At 39.7% G+C, this 17636-nt stretch overlaps 1 protein-coding gene across 4 annotated transcripts in view; it reads left to right on the top strand.

The window, feature by feature from the left end:
- The window catches only part of SH3TC2 (SH3 domain and tetratricopeptide repeats 2), a 54972-nt gene that overhangs the window by 17020 nt on the left and 20316 nt on the right, over nt 1–17636 (top strand). For 3 of the 4 annotated variants that reach the window (XM_010850507.1, XM_010850506.1, XM_010850508.1), the window contains 6 exons: nt 2835–2940; nt 4589–4732; nt 6344–6545; nt 7318–7391; nt 9236–9431; nt 16145–16278. In XM_010850507.1, coding sequence (XP_010848809.1) covers nt 2835–2940; nt 4589–4732; nt 6344–6545; nt 7318–7391; nt 9236–9431; nt 16145–16278 — 856 coding nt within the window. Of the gene's footprint in view, nt 1–2449; nt 2475–2834; nt 2941–4588; nt 4733–6343; nt 6546–7317; nt 7392–9235; nt 9432–16144; nt 16279–17636 lie in introns of those variants that run through there. The other variant, XM_010850509.1, reaches the window with a different exon arrangement.

Raw genomic sequence — 17636 nt, 5'->3', positions numbered from 1 at the left:
AAAAGCATCAATTCTTCAGTGCTCAGCTTTCTTTATAGTCCAACTGTCACATCCGTACATGACCACTGGAAAAACCATAGCCCTGACTAGATGGACCTTTGTTGACAAAGTAATGTCTCTGCTTTCTAATATGCTGTCTAGGTTGGTCATAACTTTCCTTCCAAGGAGTAAGCATCTTTTATTTTCGTGGCTGCAATCACCATCTGCAGTGATTTTGGAGCCCCCAAATATAAAGTCAGCCACTGTTTCCACTGTTTCCCCATCTATTTGTCATGAAGTAATGGGACCGGATGCCATGATCTTAGTTTTCTGAATGTTGAGCTTTAAGCCAACTTTTTCACTCTCCTTTTTCATTTTCATCAAGAGGCTCTTTAGTTCTTCTTCACTTTCTGCCATAAGGGTAGTGTCATACTTGCTAGGAGAATTAAAGTCAGAAATAGTTAGAAGTTGCTGCAAGTTGTTAAAAGAGATGGGGGAAAGAGAACACTGCTTTACATATTAAATTAACATGTTCTAGTTATTTTACAGTCTCTGTATGAATTTGATACAAATTTAAAAGAGGAACATACTCTCTTACTCAGCCTTATAATAAAAAATATAGTGTTTGGTTTTTTAGGAGAAGTAAATGAGATAGTATCTGCAGAGAGCTTGGTGTTTTGCTTGGGTGGTAGGATGTGCTCCAGAAATAGTAGATATGTTATAAATTGCAGAGTGGTTTTGTTTTTAAATTTCCAGAACTCAGGAACTTGGAGAGAGTTGCACCACTGAGTTTCTTTTAATTTGAGTCACTTTTGACATGGGCAAGAACTGGGTTTGGTGGTGCAAACTGGCCTGCAGGGGCTTACAGTCAGTTGAATCTGAGATCCAGTTTGGGTGTCATGGCCCCCTTGACTTCCCCTGTCTGCGCTCTGGCATCCTTGAGTATAAAACAGGGATAATACCATTTCCTATTAAATCTGAAATGCCATTTGATTATAAATTTATTATTTTGAGAAGGAAAATAAGTGATGACAATTATTTATGATGTTACGCTTCCTCTTATTTTATTTCAGAAATGGTTAAATGTGATAAAAGTGTATTTGGAATGGGGTAACTCCTCTTTTTCATAGGGTTATTGTGAAAGTTAAATGAAGCATTACTTATCAAACTGTTGCTGAAGTGCCTGGTGTGTAGTAAATTTCTTGTAAACCAATTTTTACCAATTTTTACCTCTTCCCTGACTACCAGGATCCACATCTCCCACGGACCTGAGGCCTCTTGGGGCCTGGGATGGGAGAATCTCAGAGTTGACTTTGCTGATGTAGGGGCTTTTTCTTTGATCCTTCTGTCCTCTTCTTTCTCCAAGGTTGGATTTCAGGGGTTGATGAAATCAACCTCTCAGGATAGGATTTCAGGGGTTGATCTTTGATGGTAGGACCTGGCCTGGAGGGAGAGGGACTTTCTGATCATAACTTGTTATAGTCAAGTCCAGAAGCTTGGACAAACAGAAGAGAAATGTTTTAGGGGAAAACCAAGTCTGGGCAGTGATTCAAGCCTTTTTATTCAGGTATTTTAAAAAGAGGGGTAAGTGTTGCAGGTCTCTTCTTGCTCTGTTTGTGTGTAAATTGTATAGCCTTTTGAAGGGTAGTTTGGCTCCTGTATTTTAGGATTGAGAACGTGTATTCCCAATTACACTTCTTGGAATTACTTGTGTCAAAACAATCAAGGATGCATGCAAAGATTTAGATATGGGGTGTTTATCACAGTACTATTTAGGATGTTAAAAAATTAAAACAAGTCAAATGTCTAATCATAATAAAACATTAAGAATTAATTATCTTAATGTGACAATGGCATATATAACCATTAAAAATAATGCAGATTATTTAATGACTTGGGAAATGGTTCATAAAACATTGTTTAGTGACAAACTATTACAGAACAACTTAGTAATGTGATTCTATTCATATAAAAATAGTTATGTAGAAACTCATGTTCAGGATAAAAGGTTCAAAGTTCATAGACAAAGTTGTTAACATTGATGATCTCTAGGAGGAGGGATTATGGATACTTTTTATTTTTGTATGCTTTAGTTTGTCTGTTGGCTGGTTTCATAAAAATAATTATTAAACAGAGATTCACAATTGAATTTACTTCCAAAGTGCCTTCTGTGATGCATTCTTCACCCTCTAACATGTACTTTTTTTTTTAAACACAAAAGATAACATTTTCTGTGCACAGTTCTACACTTTGGCTTCTTTTTGTTGCTGCTGTTGTTTCATTCAGAGGGTACATTTGGAGCCTATATCAGTTCACAAAGAGTTTTTTTATGGATATATAATATTATAATTTTATAATATATAATGTATCCATTGAATGGATGAATCATAATTTACCTTAACCAGTCTCTTATTGATGAACATTTAGGTTATTTCCTTTTTGTTTTTCCGGTGATGTAAAAAATCTACACCAGAATTGGTGAAAGTGGTTAAAAGGTACAAGCTTCCAGTTATAAATAAGTGCTGGGGATGTAACATATAACATGGTGACTGTAGTTAACAATACTATATTGAGTATTTGAATTACTAACAGAATGGATCTTAAAAGTTCTCATCACAAGAAAAAATGAATCTGTAATTACATGAGGTGGTGGATGTTAACTAAACTTACTGTGGTCATCATTTCATAATATATACATATGTTAAATCATTATATTGCACACTAAAAATTAATACAGTGTTATATGTCAATTATATCTCAAAAAAAGAAGTTCATGCACAGCATGTTGTCATATGTGAACTTGTTCACAGAATACTTCTGTCATCCCAGACTGACTCACTCTTCTCTTTATTCAGGACCTCTCAGCCAGGTTGGTGGGTATCCAGTCCCAGAAAGCCCAGTTCCTCATCACCTTTAAGACTATGGAGGAAATCTGGAAATTCTCCACCTACCTGAACTTAGGTATGACATGGAGCAGGCAGGTAAAGGAGCACCTGTGTCTCAGATCAGCCATTTTGTAGAGCTTGACATTAAGGAATTGGTGTGGCTCTGATAATTGAAATAGCACTTAATTGGATGCTCTAATTGAAATACCACAAAGTTCCTGGAACTAAATCTAAAGCAGATACTGCACTGAAATGTCACATGCAGCACTTCTTTGTTTCAAGGAGATATTATTAGATGATCATTTAAAACTGCCCAATAGTTATTGTTCATCCACAAAATTCAAAAAAGAGATAGATTGAAAATTTATGGTTAAAAAGAAAAAGAAACCAGCCTTAGGTAGGATCTAAATAGCTGTTCAAAATAGTTCCAGTTCCATGTTCCATGTTTTTGTAAGAGTCAAAGAAAGATATGGGGGAATTGTCTGCTAAAGGGGCCGCAGGATGCAGGGTTTTCTACAAGGTAAAGAAGGATATTGGGGCACAGCACCAGTACCAGTGTGGTGGGAAATAGTTTACCTATCATCTCCATGGAGAGTAACTCATGATAGGGAAGTTACAATTGCAAAGCAAAACCAAACAAAGCAAGAGGAGGCCTCTTCAATTGATGCATGTTTTACATCTCTTAGACAATGCTGGGCTCCATGCAAAGCGCAGGAAGTGATTTCATGTAGGGGAGGAGGGTCAAGATGGCTCTTCACTAGAAGCCGTAAATTCTTCTCTTGTAGTCAGGGTGATTTTCTGCTCTCCATTCTACCCATTTCCTTCTGTGACCATTAGAGATCCTTATTATTCAAAGTATGCTCCATGGACCAGCAGCATCAGCATTAAGTGGGGCTTGTTAGAAAAATGGAATCCTTAGCAAATGAACAACAACAGGCCCACTCTAAACCTACTGAACCAGCATCTCTATTTTAATAATGTCCCAGGTGATTTTTTGTGCACATTAAAGTACGATAGGCACTGTTACAGAAGATACACAGGGCCTAAATCAGTACAATGGAGAGTCAGAATGGAAAAAGACAGGTTTTGCATCTTATGAAAGTAAGGAAGTCTAGAGAAGAATCAAAATTTTAATACAAGTCATTTAAATTTATAGGAATGTTTAAAATACTATCCATTATCATTACAGTTTTGCAATTTGCATAGTTTTTAGTCTGGTTTTAACAAGTGAGATCTTACTGGGCATGAGGTAAGGGGAAGGTTAGAGGAATGTTAAAGTAAATCCTGACTCATTTATGGATAATAGAGAATCTCCCTGGCCACTGCATCATCAGGGATATAAGAATTTGGATTTGATCAGGAGAACTTTAAGGGGGAACCAGGAACCCCCAGAGTCAACATTGTAATCTTGGAGATTCCTCTATGTGTATATTATAGAAAGGTAGTTTGGTTTGATAATCTCATTTTGTGTTTATGGAGACTCATAATATGTTGAAAATAAACATGATTTAAAAATGATTTGTACTTCCAAACAGATGCTGAGAAGAACTAATTAGTTTTAGAAAATTTCTAGCTACCTCTCTATGCTCTTCTAATTCCAGTTAAATGTAGTCAGGTTAGGGATGAAAGTCTGGGGGAGAAATTCAAGTGGGAAATTGCTCACCCTAATGCTCAGCTAATGGCAGGAATCATGTTGTTGAGGAATCCTGTTGGGCTTGACTTAGGCTATGTATCTACATGTCTGGAGCATCTCCTTTTTGACCACAAGTACTGGCTCAACTGCCGACTGGTTGAGGATACAGAGATCCACGTGTCAATAGATGATAAACACCTGGAAACTATATACCTGGGACTCCTGATCCAGGAAGGTGAGTATGGTGTAGGGGTGGGAATGAGGGTCTTATCTGGATATTTTTTATCAGAGTCCTTGCAATAGGATACAGAGGGAAGCAAAAAACCATTCAAACATGAAAATATTCACAAACGAACCCACCTGTTATAGTGTTATTTCAAGCGTCTCAGTTTAACATCAATATCACATGAATAGCTCTGTTGGCCAGCCTCACTGATTGTCTGATGTTGGAACCACTTGAGAATTTTTAAGAAGATGTCCATGTCAGGGCTCCACTGGGGTCAGTTTATCTCCAGAGATGGGGGTCAGGCTTTGATATTTTTCAAAAGTTGCAAATTATTCTAATGTGCACTCAAAATTAAAGAACCACTCTTACAAAAGTTGCATAATTTCATGAGATTGAAGAAAGTGATGTTGGAAAACTTCTTGGAACATCCACTAATCTGTTTACAAGGAAGGATCAATCCAGGCTGCAACCAACTGTTTAACAACTGATGACATCATAGTGAAAGAGTCAATTCCTAGGCAGAAGTCCAGGGTCCCCAAGGAGGAGAAAGGGGTCTGGGGCTCTCGAAGTGAAGATAGGGGTCTGGAATTCTCAAGGAGGAGGAAAGGACAAGCTTTTTTGTCTACATTCCTTAGTCTTAGTCAACTACACAACTCAGTTTAAACTCTGTACTAGGGATTATACTTTCATGCATTGGAGAAGGAAATGGCAACCCACTCCAGTGTTCTTGCCTGGAGAATCCCAGGGACGGGGGAGCCTGGTGGGCTGCCGTCTACGGGGTTGCACAGAGTCGGACACGATTGAAGCGACTTAGCAGCAGCAGCAGCAGCAGCAGGGATTATACAACAACAATGTATACTGCTTGAGGACAGTTTCTCCTTCCTGAAAACCTTCTGACTAATCCTGTAAGATTAGTGACAGGGGGGTACTCTTTCTGCCCTCTTCTGATGTCTATGTCAGAAGCTTTCTCTTTTATACTATAATAAAATTTTATTACACAAAAGCTCTAAGCGATCAAGCCTCATCTCTGGCCCCAGATTGAATTCTTCTCTGAAGGCCAAGAATCCTGGCGTCTTTCGTGGTTCAGCAACAACCTTTCAATAGACACAGTGAAAGAGCCAGATTTCTGTAGAATATTTTGCAGAATAATTCTGTTTCTGATTGTATCACATGAATCATACATGAAAGAAAAACTTTCATACTGTACAACTATGAAATTTAGTTGGAGAAATTATGTTCACCCAAATCAACTTAATTTATTCTTTTTTGATCTTAAGATTAAGCATGAGGTTGCAATTATAACTGAAGTTCTCTTAAATATATTTTCACTAACTTTGTTTCATATTTTCTCAAGGTTAAGTCCCAATTAAACCTCATTCTTGAGAATTATTTGGAATTTTTGGTGCCTATTTTAAGTGAATTCCCTCTCAGTTTTTTTTTTTTTTTGAACCTGGTACCAGTTTCCTGGGGTCAGAAAGACCTCCTGTAGCACCTCTCCCTGGACTGTGTACTTTATTTTCAGAAAGAAAAGTATTTGGGCTCTGATGGAAATATACATAGTGGATACTCCCTTTTCACTGCCTGCTACTCCTTGGAAAGAGCTTTTCTCATTATCTACAGGTCACTTCTTCTGCAGAGCCATGTGTTCTGTGGCTCAGCCAGCTGAGAAGGAAGGGGAGTATTTGACACTTTGCAAGAATGAGTTAATCTCGGTGAAGATGGCTGAAGGCGAGTCTGAGTGGGAAGCTGTGTCCTTGGTGACAGGTCAGCGGGGCCTGGTGCCAGTGTCAGCCTTGGAACCCCTGCTTCTCCCTTTCCACCAGTGAGTAGCCACTCAAATCCTGGGAGAGGGTCCCAGAGCACACTGAAGTCTGCACAGAACAGACTAGGCACATTTGTAGATATGGACATGCATGGTGCCAGGGAGGGAACAAACCTAGATGTTTTTTATCTTTTTTGTTTTTTTTAACAGTCAAGATTTGCACAATTAGATGAAATAGAGAAAACCCAAAATTTCAAATGGACGTTGCATCAAAGAATAAATACACTGCCTGGTCTCCAATACAGTGTTTGTGGGGACTGGGGACCATTTGTACCAGAGTCACTTGGAGATTTTACTACAAGTTTACACCCCTGGTCTTTCTCAGTCTCTCTTGGGGTTGGATCCAAAAATCTTCAATTTATGTAAGCTCCCCTTAAATATCAGGGGATGTTTTTCACACTAAAGTCTGAGAATCCTTGCTGGGAGGAAGTATAAATTCCAGCAGAGTGACAATAAACATGATTCCAGGTCATGGGCCCTGTGTGTCAGAGAGTCTGACAGTAGAATGGAGTGGGATCCTTTGTTAGTTATTTAACTGGCAAACTAATTGCTGAGCTAGAAAATACCCTAGGCCTGTTAAGCTTCCCTCTTTTTCATAATGCTTGATAAAAAGTAAGTTCTCAATGAATGTTTGCCACTATTAAAATTAGAGTAATCTAAATGACAATAATACTTATCATTATTACCATCATTGTTATTTTAATGAATTATTCTGTTCACTTTTCAAAATTTTTGAAATCCATGTTTGCAAACACTGTGTTTCCATTTGCAGGTGGTTCCTAAAGAATTATCCAGGAAACTGTGGCCTTTCCAGGAAGAGGGATTGGACAGGCTCCTATCAGATTGGTATGGCTGAGTTGAAGACAGTATTAGTAGGGAGATAATATTGCTCTGCCTCCTACTTTATCCACAGATTTGGAGTCAGTTGATGTGAATTCCTGTCTTATCTCTGCTGTTGACTCCACTTGGGGAAGCCAGTTATACCATCTGTAGACATGGGTTCCCTTGCCTGTGAAGTGAGAGGTCTCAGATCAGGGCTATACTGTAGATATAAATGCTTCCAAGGGCAGGCAGAACACACAGATGCATGGAGGGCCTGAATGGAAGATGATGTTAGGAAACGGTGGGGACCGTAGGGTTTTAAAAATATGTGGGTGAAAAAGAAGCCCCATGTAGGCCAGATGTGGTCTGCAGCTGCCTGCTTTCAATCTCTAGTCAAAATGTTTTCTAATTTCCTTTAGAATTTTGTGCTTAGGAAGATTAAGAATGCTTGACACATAGTGGGTGCTCAGTAAATATTTGTTGAATAATGAAATACATGCATACATATATGTGCATAAATATACACATACATTTTAGTTAATCTCTCTATGTATGTGTGGGTATATATGGGCTTCTCAGGTGGCTCAGTGATAAATAATCCACCTGCCAATGCAGGAGACACAAGAGACATGGGTTCGATCCGTGGGTTGGGAAGATTCCCTGGAGAAGGAAATGGCAGCCCACTCCAATATTCTTGCCTGGAGAATCCCATGGACAGAGGAGCCTGGTGGACTACAGTCCATAGGGTCACAAAGAGTTGGACTTGACTGAGCATGCATGCGATGCACATACTTATATATACATATACACACATAAATATATATACACACACATATATATGTATATATATACATAAATACATACATATATATCTGTAAGTATATTTATATCTACTAGATAATAAAATTTAATGTTTTCATCTTCATCCCTGGAGCTGCCTTACCACACCTAGCACAAAGTGCAATTTTTAAAGTTCTGAGCTCAAATAACACTTAAAAATATACAGAGGGAATTATCAGATCCAGACAGTAGATCTAATCAATAATCGACCATAAACAAGATTTTTATCTATCTGAGGCAGTATGGTCTTGTAGTTAGGTACATGGGGCTGTGAAGTATGTTCTGGGTTCAGATTCTAGCCCTACAACTTAAAACCAGTGTGACCTCAGCCTATTCGTGATGTGCCACAACTTCCTCAATAGCAAATGAGGTTACTGTAAAACCAACTTAATATTTGTCATGGGAACTAAACTAAGTGACATCTATAAATCACTTAGTACAGTTTTGTCACATTGTAAGTGTTTAACTCATGATAGATACTATTAACCCCCAAAGCAGTGGGAACTTCTGATTTTGAAGACACAATCAACAGCTAGGGAGTTGGACAGTCATAATGGCCAAAGGAGCCAGAAAGAAGTGGAGAGATCCTACAGTGGTCCGCACCCTGGTCTGTAGATCTGTGCTAACCATGATGAAGTGTTTGCATGGTAATGGCAAATAAGACAAAGAAAGACAATATAGTGAGCTTTCCAGTTTTACACAAGCTGCCTTTATTCTGTTTTAAGAAATACCTAGTATTCTGAGATTATATTTCCTACATTTGTTAAAGTTTCTTTTATAAAACAATGGTAAAAGTAGATGATATTTCCTTTTTTGAATTTCCTAGATTGGCCAAATGAAAAGTCAGTTACCCTGGATCATTCCTGCCAATTTCTTTTTTTTTTTTGAAGGTGGTGGGGGGGGAAATTTCACTGGTCCTTAAAGTTCTAAAGTCTTGGAAACACTTCATTTCATATTATATTGGAAGCTAGTGAGTGGCTCAGCTGTTTCTGCCTTATTTGGTTGACCTGTGTGCTGTTTTCCCACAGGCAGAGGAAAATGTAAGGCCTGGAAGGAATATGAGAGGGAAGAAAAGGACGAGCTGAATTTCCACCAGGGAGAAAGCATTGAGATCATCGGCTTTGTCATTCCTGGGCTTCAGTGGTTCATTGGGAAGTCAGCGCTCTCAGGAGAAGTGGGCTTTGTGCCCACCAGGATCATAGATCCTGATTCTTATTCCCCAGTGTAAGTATGACAGATAGACCGTCTGGGATGTGCTGGAGCAGGGCCACTTTCCCCAGTGGTCCTGTCCCATTCTGTGCAGGTTGCAGATGAGCTTCAGGGCTTCCTAGTAACACAAAGCCATAAGAACACATTCTGACAACCTAGACAACATGAAGAATGATAGGAAGGGAAAGATGAGTGACCAGGAAAGGAGTCAGTTCATTTCAGCAGATGGTCATTGAGGCTTTCCTCTGTGCAAGGAGAGAAGCACAACCCTCCAAACTCAAGGCCCGCTTTTAGACCTTCCCATCCAATCAAAGGGCCCCATCAAGGGAGTGCACGCACAGGGACCTGTAGACTACTGCTTAGTAAATGGAGGGTTCCCTCTCACGTAGGTCTATCTGCTGAAAGTTCAGTGTGGGAAGTCAGTGTTGGCCAGGATGATGGAGTGCCTCTTTTACTGTTTCCTGCCTTAAATCCAAAAGGCTTGGTTCTGAGGCACAGAGCTACCATGTGACCAGTCAGCAGCAGGTGGCAAGGCTGCTCCAGCCACCCTGTCATAGAGTCCTAGAATACCTCCAAGTCTCTCTGGGTGAGCATCTTGCACTGGGATAGGAAATAGTGAAAAGCCTGGGTCCAGGAAGTACTAGAGGAAACACCGAGTAGGTGGCTAAACTTGAGACACTGTAGCCCTCCACGTGGGGAAAACATGGCCCAAGCAATGCCTTAGGCTCTGAACACTCATACTGGAACTCCTTCCCTCACTGAAAGAACCACTAAGGAGAGTGAGCCAAGAACAAGCTTTTTCCTTTGTAGGGAGAGGGGAGAGAAGGTAATTTTCCCTACACAAACACGTGGGAACCCAGGTACCTCTATAAGAGAAATGAAATGCCAATGTAAATGCTCTGTAAATGGGAAGAACCATTTACAGAGCAGAGAAACAAAGAATGTAGTGAAGGAGACAACTAAGAAGGAGGAACTACTAGCCATGTGGGAGATTGGGGGATGCTTAACACTGTGAAAGGGCTTTGAGATTGACCATTGAGAAGTCACTGGTCATGAGGAGGTCACTGGTCATTGGAAAGTAGCATAGCTCAGTAATAAAGAGTTTCAGAGCCAGATTTCCTGATAGGCATTTATAGCCACAGGAGCACATCCTGTGTCTCCATTAGCTTACCAGTGGATGACTTCGGATATGTTAATTTGTCTCTCTAAGCTTTAGTTTTCTCATCTGCAAAATACGTAGTGTTAGTATTTGCCCATAAGATTGTCTTGAGTTGAAATGAGCTACATGTAAATCCCTTAGAATGGTGTCTGGCATAGTGTGTGTGAGGGTGTGTGTGTGTGTATTATGATCAATATGCATTAACTCTTATTATTGCTGTTACTGTTGTGGGTGGTAATCTTTGAGAGGCCATTAAATAGGCTATTGAGGGTAGGTGTCAGATTTCATCAATTATATTGGACTTCTGTACCTCATACCATGGGCTTCCCTGGCGGATCAGCAGTAAAGAATCTGCTTGTTAATGCAGGAAACACAGGTTCGATGCCTGGGTCAGGAGGGAAGCTCCCCCAGAGAAGGAAATAGCAACCCACTCCAGTAGCCTGGCAGGCTACAGTCCATGGGATTGCAAAAGAGTTAGACATGACTTAACAACTAAACAACAACCTCATACCATGCCTCAAATGACAATAACCCAGTACTACTAAATTAATCTGATCATCACATTTTAGCTGGCTTAGTTGCACAGGACACACTCATCCTGCAGAATATCATCCCCTGTATCACAGAGGTGGTAGGACACCTTCTCCTTACTTGCACAGAGTCACCTGTTGGCCTCTACCTGGTCACCTGTGGGACCCCATTTACCAAAGATTGCACATTTGGTAGGGAAGGAAGGGGAGAGTGGACAGGAAACAGAGAAGGGTGGCAGAGGGAGAGGGGAGGGGCACTTGTTCATTACACACCTCCAAAGCACTCTCTAGATTACAGATACTCTCAAAACACAGCAATTGGATGAAAACCCCATAAACAACCTGCCGCCTGAAGCAGCCATGGTGTGGACTAGGAACCAGCCATCCCTGTGTGCTGTGCTGTCCCTGTGATCAGGCCACTGGGTGTCACTCTTAGTCTGTGTTTGTTTGGGGTCAGGTCTCTGAAGATGGCCCAGCATTTGCTGAAGTCTCCATCCTCTCCTCTCAGCTTCTCTCCCTTTGATGGTTTTTTACTCTCTGAAGTGTTACTACAACATATGTATGTATGTATGCATGCATGCATATATTTTTTGATTTAACCAAATTGGCTGTGCATTGACAATGAAATTTCTCAGAAGCTGTTTTCTGAGTCAGATTTAGGTCATGCCTCTGACACATGGGAATGGGATCTTGCTTATCCATGGAAGCAAATTTTTGTGGGTTTCTTTTTTTATAGCTCAGGTTCAACATCAGCTACCTAGTTTCACAGCAACAGTAGCTGGAAAACCTGTTCTTAAACCTTGGGCAGGTCTGTCTGAATAGACAGTCTGTGTTTGACAAGAGTGACTTTAAAGACTATCACCCTTTTGAGAGTGACAGAAGGCCACATTTGTCCTCTTTTTGTTTTTAAGCATTTAATGTGTTTGAGTTTGTGTGTGTTTCAAGTGAAAAAAAAAAAGTCTTTAGATATAATTGAAGATGCCTTTTTACCCCCTCATACTTCCATTCTCTGATCCTGATTCCATCCTATAGGCCAACACTGTTTGAAATTTCTAGTCTTTATTCTGATACATTTAAAAAATTGACATTTGTTTATAAATGAAAATACTATGGTTTTGTGTATTAAAATTTTACGTAAATGTTTTTTTCTACAACTGGCATTTTCTGAAATTGACATTGTAAATTTAAGATTTATTCATGTTGTAAAAGATATAGCTCATTTTCATAAAGTGTTACTTACAAGAAATTTATATACTCAAATGCCTATATTTAAAAATAAACAAGATCGAAAGATTAATGTACTTGAAACCAGATATAAGAGAATAGGAGAAAAGCCAATATTTCATGGTATTAAATGTTAAAAAATTTCTTTGTTAATCCCCTCTTTTATTCTTATTGTTTATCTGTGTCTTCTTTATAATTCCATTTCTTGTGGCATCTATTTTTGTTGATGAGAAGTTTGATGTTTCATAACCATTTCTTTGCAGTAGGTAGCTTTTATCTCGCTGTTTTTGTTAAGGTTTTGTTTTGTTATTGATGTTTTGCAATTGTACCGTAATATATCTAGCTTTGATATATCCTATTATTTATAGCAAATTGTCCGCTTCCTTCTCCATCATGTACACCTCTAGGTAGATATTTCAGTGGAGATCTGTGAGTTGGTAAATGCTTTCCATCTCTTTAAGATACTTAAAATATACTCTTGAATGATCATTTACATAGGTGTAGAATAATCTCTTCAAAGTGTAGAGTGAAAATTAATTGTTAATATAAAATTTCAAATCCATTTTGCCAGAGTTTTGTCAATCTTATTAGTCTTTTCCGAAAACCATTTTTTCTTTTGCTGACCATCTTTATTGTTTGTTTCCTATTTCATTAATTTCATATTTACCTTTCTAATTTTTCTACTTTGCTTTTATTTCATTAATTTATGTTCCTATCCTTTATATTTAACTCTTTTATTCCATGAGTTGAATAATTAATTGATAATTGAACCCAGAAAGAATGATTAGGAGAAATAGAAAATCCAAAAAGACTTATAACCTTAATGAAATGGAAATCATGTTTAAATTGTATTATTTTTATTTATTTTGCTTAGGACTTGGTGTGCTTCTTCAATCTGAAGACTCATGTCTTTCTTCAATTCTGGAAAATGCTCAGTCATTCTTCCTTTGAATATTGCCTCTCTCTCATTCTCTTTAGTTTCTCTTCTGGAATTCCTGTTAGAGGTATGTTGGACTTGTCATTCTATCCTCAATCTTGCTTAATCAGTTCCTTTATATTTTTCATCTTTTATCATGCTAGGCTACATTCTGGATGATTTCCTCAGAACATTCTTCAGTTTCACCAATTTTCTTCTCTGTTGTGACTAAACCTGTTGTTTAACTTTACTCATATGGTCCCAAATGTCCATGCTTTTATTTTCACTTCTAAAATTCGTATTTTACTATTTTTCACATATTCTGTTTCTGCTTTTATAGTCCCATATTTTCATTGTAGCTTCTATTCATTCTTTTTATTTCATTATTTTAACCATGCTTATTATAAATTATCTTCAGATTACTGTTAGTTCTATTGTAGTGTTGATCTACCCATTTGTGCATTTGCTGACTCTCTGTGTCAATAGTTCATTTTCTTGTGTGGTTTGTATTTTAAGTTATGTGAATGAACTTTCAACATTTTAAAAGATGGTCTTTGCCTGAAGCCTTGACTACAGAAAGCATTCCAGCAGAGCAGTTTTGGCCTTTGCTTTCCCTGGAAACTTAGAAACTCAGTGGTTCAGATCTGGTTCTCTGATAGGGTACTACATTGTTCAGTGTAAATTCATATCCCACACCTTGTAATAGTGTAAGCCTAGGTGTCTTATTTTTTCCAGGAACTCAGACAGACAGAAAGCATGTTCTTGGCAGGTTATGAGAAGTTTCCAATCTCCTTTTATAGAAGTTGCAGCACTTCTAGATTTTAGGCCATAGGGAACACAAAGCTATTTTGGGAGCTCCATTCAGCTTCCCTGCTTCACACAGGTCCAAAGTCACATTCTGTCCCTAAGTGGTATTAGCAGGTCAGCCCCACCTCTGAGGGCCAATGTCCCAGCTGAGAACCACCAGCATCTCTGGACCATCTACTCTAACTTACCAACTTGGCTTTGGTTTCTCCTTTTGTTTCTGGTTCCTAGGAATTTCCCTTTCTCTCTTTAAAGTTAAATACTATATTAAAATGTTTATCAGATTTTATCCATGCTTTGTCTATGTATATGGTGGCAAGTAGCCCTGTGCTTCAGCCTGTTGTATTTCTAGAAGCCCTACCACACTCCTAAGGATCTCCATGCCGGCAAGCCCTAGTGTAATTTATCAAGCTTCTTGGACTCTCTCTAAGTATCTGGGACTCAGGGCATTAGCATATTAGCCATAGGCAATGGACACAGAGGCAGAAGACCTCAGCTTTGATCTCAGCTTTACCACTTTCCAGCTGTGTAATTTTGAGCATGTCACTAAACCTTTCTGAATCTTCATCTACAAATATGAATAAAAATATCTACATCATAGGATTGTTATGAAGAGTAAATGAAATAGTAAATTAAGGAATGGGATCATATCATTCTTTTTATCTCAAATAAGTTTAGATGTAGAATTCAATTACATGCTCTTTTAAGGATGGAATATCTTAAACTTCTGGGGAGAATCTGGAGGTCAAGCCAGAGAGATAGGGGTTCCATAAGACGGGGAGGCTTGGCTTACTGCAGCCTAGGGGGTTGCAGAGTCGGACACAATTGAGCAACTGGACTGACTGACTTAAGTATTTTGTCAAGAGCTATAGATGTCAAGACAAGCTTTAGTGCCAGTTCTGCCTCTAATCAGAGTTGTGACCTTGAGCAGTTCATATTAGTGGCTAGTTTTCTCAACCAGAAAACAGCCACTAAAGTGGCTGACTTTCAAACTGCATTTACCTGAGCTATGGAGACAATGGGTAAGTGGCAGACCATGGCACTGCATCCCAGCCCCTCCCTTAACCGTGCTTGAAGTAAAGAAGCTCCTCTTATATCCTGCTTTACGGTTACCTAAGCACAGACTTCATTTTTTTGTACCTCAGTCTCTTCCTCTGTAAAAAGAGAATAAGAATAGTATATGCGTCATAGGGCAACTGCATGCATTAAATGAGTATCTGATTCATAATAAACAGCCCCCACAAAGTATTAGCTGGTATTAACACTTAGGCTTCCAAGTTATTTTTGTTTTAAAGCTAGATTCTGAAGTTAAAAATATATTGGGAACAAAGAGATATTTATTAAATGTTGTCTATATGGATACTGGACTGAATACTTTCCAAGGCACTTCTAGTTTTCATGTTCTTTGATTTATGACAGGTATCCAGCTGACAAATTGGTTTTAACAATTAGTTTATACAGTAAAGTGAATATACAGAGCTCTATTATTTATTATCATTTCTTCTAGCCCCCTGGCCTTCCTTCTACCCACTTCCCATGCCTTAGCCTTCTTTCCCTCTCTTTATGATGCATAACACTGTTGTGCTGTGTCATGGAATCTGATGTCAATATCAGCTGTGAAGGGTTTCTTCTGACTATAGTCAAGCTTTTGTCCGTTATTCCTCTAAACTGTGTCATCAGTCTTGAGTGTTTTCTTGAAATAATCTGTCAAAGAAACATCTTTTAATGGTCCTTTTCCAACCCTTGCATTTAGGGCAGCCAGTTCCTATTTCTTTCCTTAGAAATGGTCACCATGTGGTCTCACAGAATGGGTAGGGGTTGAAGGAAGGGGTTTTGTTTTTCCTGAGAGATGGAGATTTAATTGGAGGGTTGTTTTCATGTGCCACTTCTTCAGCCACCACATAGGTCGGTTCTGCACAGATGAGGTGCCTCCAGCTCTTCTTTGATGTATAAATAAGAGCATTATACAGATTTCAGCTCTGACTGTGTAGGTTGATGGCTTCTCTGTGTCCTTCACTGCATTCTAGGGTGAAGAGAGGAGGTCGTGTCTGAAACCTTGCACTGATCTGTGTCCATGTCTTTTGCCTCAACACAGGAGCAAGAACTCTGCCTTTTTCAGTGATGAGGAAAAATGCTCTCTGGGGTTCCTGGGAAGTGACAGGAAAGCTGAGTGTGTCAGCTTCCTCCGCACACTTGCTCAGACTGACATAACATCTGTCTACCAGCTTAGTGAGTATTTGCTTCTCAACTGCCCCCCCCTGCCCTGAGAAAGCCCAAACTCCTCAAGATTAAGGAATTGTTCCTAACCAAAAAGTACAGTATCTCTAAAGTATAATCACATGCATGTATGTGGGGCTGTGATCACAGTTCAGTTGATGACCTGGGTCATATTTGATTAGCAGCATTTTCACTTTGGATTTCAGATGATTCTAAAGTCACAAGGGACTTGGTGCCTAAAAACTATGAGATGTAATGAAATCAATTCAAGTATACAATGGGAGGCTGGCCATATTGAACCTTCCATTCTAAACTGGAGAAGAAAACTTCCTGGGTTGTGGCTGAGGGTCTTCCTCCTAGGGCTGAAGTAGGTCTGGCCCCACAATAATAAAGGTGGGGCCATAGGACATTATAGCTGGAAAGACCCTAAGAAATGACTTCTCTCATTTTATAGATTAGGAAGCTGAGGCCCAAGTGAATTAGTGCCTGAACCAGGATAAGAACTGCCCTCCCCTGTCCTCTAGTCAGGACAATTCCTACTTCACCACATTGCCCCTGACACAAAATGACTTTGGACTGTTGGATATGTCAGCCTTGGGTGAGTGAGGTGCCTCAGTACCTAGCACAGTTTCAGTGGTGTCTGAATGACTAACTGAGTGAATGAATGACACTCCTTTCCCTTACTTTGTGAGGGGTCCCCTGCTCTGTGTCAAGAAGTGCTTCATCCAATGACAGGGTTTGAGGAAGGAGTCCTGTTTCTCCTATCTCTTCAGTGATGGGGATGCTGTGTCCACTCCTTTGTGGCCACATTAGATGGCACACATTTCATGGGTATGGCCAGAGATTCTGCAGAAGGACTCACAGGCTAGCCTCTGGAGCAGAAGTGGGAGTTAGAAACTTTCTCCAGGCACAGGAACATTTGTGATTAGCACCTTCCCCAGCTATCAGCACTAGCCCTGGCAGCACTTTCTTACTACAGGCAGATCACACTGCTGCACCAAGCTGAACCAGGAAGCTGAAGTTATGAATGTAGCCTGGTAGTTTGGAGCCAAGGTCTGAAAATCAAGGATTAGGGGCCTGCTTTGGAGGTAGGGGTGGTTGCAGACTTGGATCCAGGGTATCTGCCAACTGTTGACCCAGTGGTTGAGGGAGATCCAGGGACAGGTCTCAGGCAGCCCATTAGCTCTTATCTACAGACCAAGGGTGCATCTCTGCTGGGTGGCGGCCTGCACTTCATGGCTTCACAGGTTGTCCCTGGCACCAAGGCAACCAGGAGAAGGGGCATCCTGTCGGTAAATTCCAACTCCCCCAAGGCCTATGCCCTGTAATTCTTTCTCTGAGAGGAAGAATTACAGGGCATAGGCCTTGGG

Source organism: Bison bison, unplaced genomic scaffold (genome assembly GCF_000754665.1).
Source record: "Bison bison bison isolate TAMUID 2011002044 unplaced genomic scaffold, Bison_UMD1.0 scf7180017864291, whole genome shotgun sequence".
Lineage (NCBI taxonomy): Eukaryota > Metazoa > Chordata > Mammalia > Artiodactyla > Bovidae > Bison > Bison bison.
Note: the sequence above shows the minus strand (reverse complement) of the source record. Positions and strands in the feature narration are given on the sequence as shown.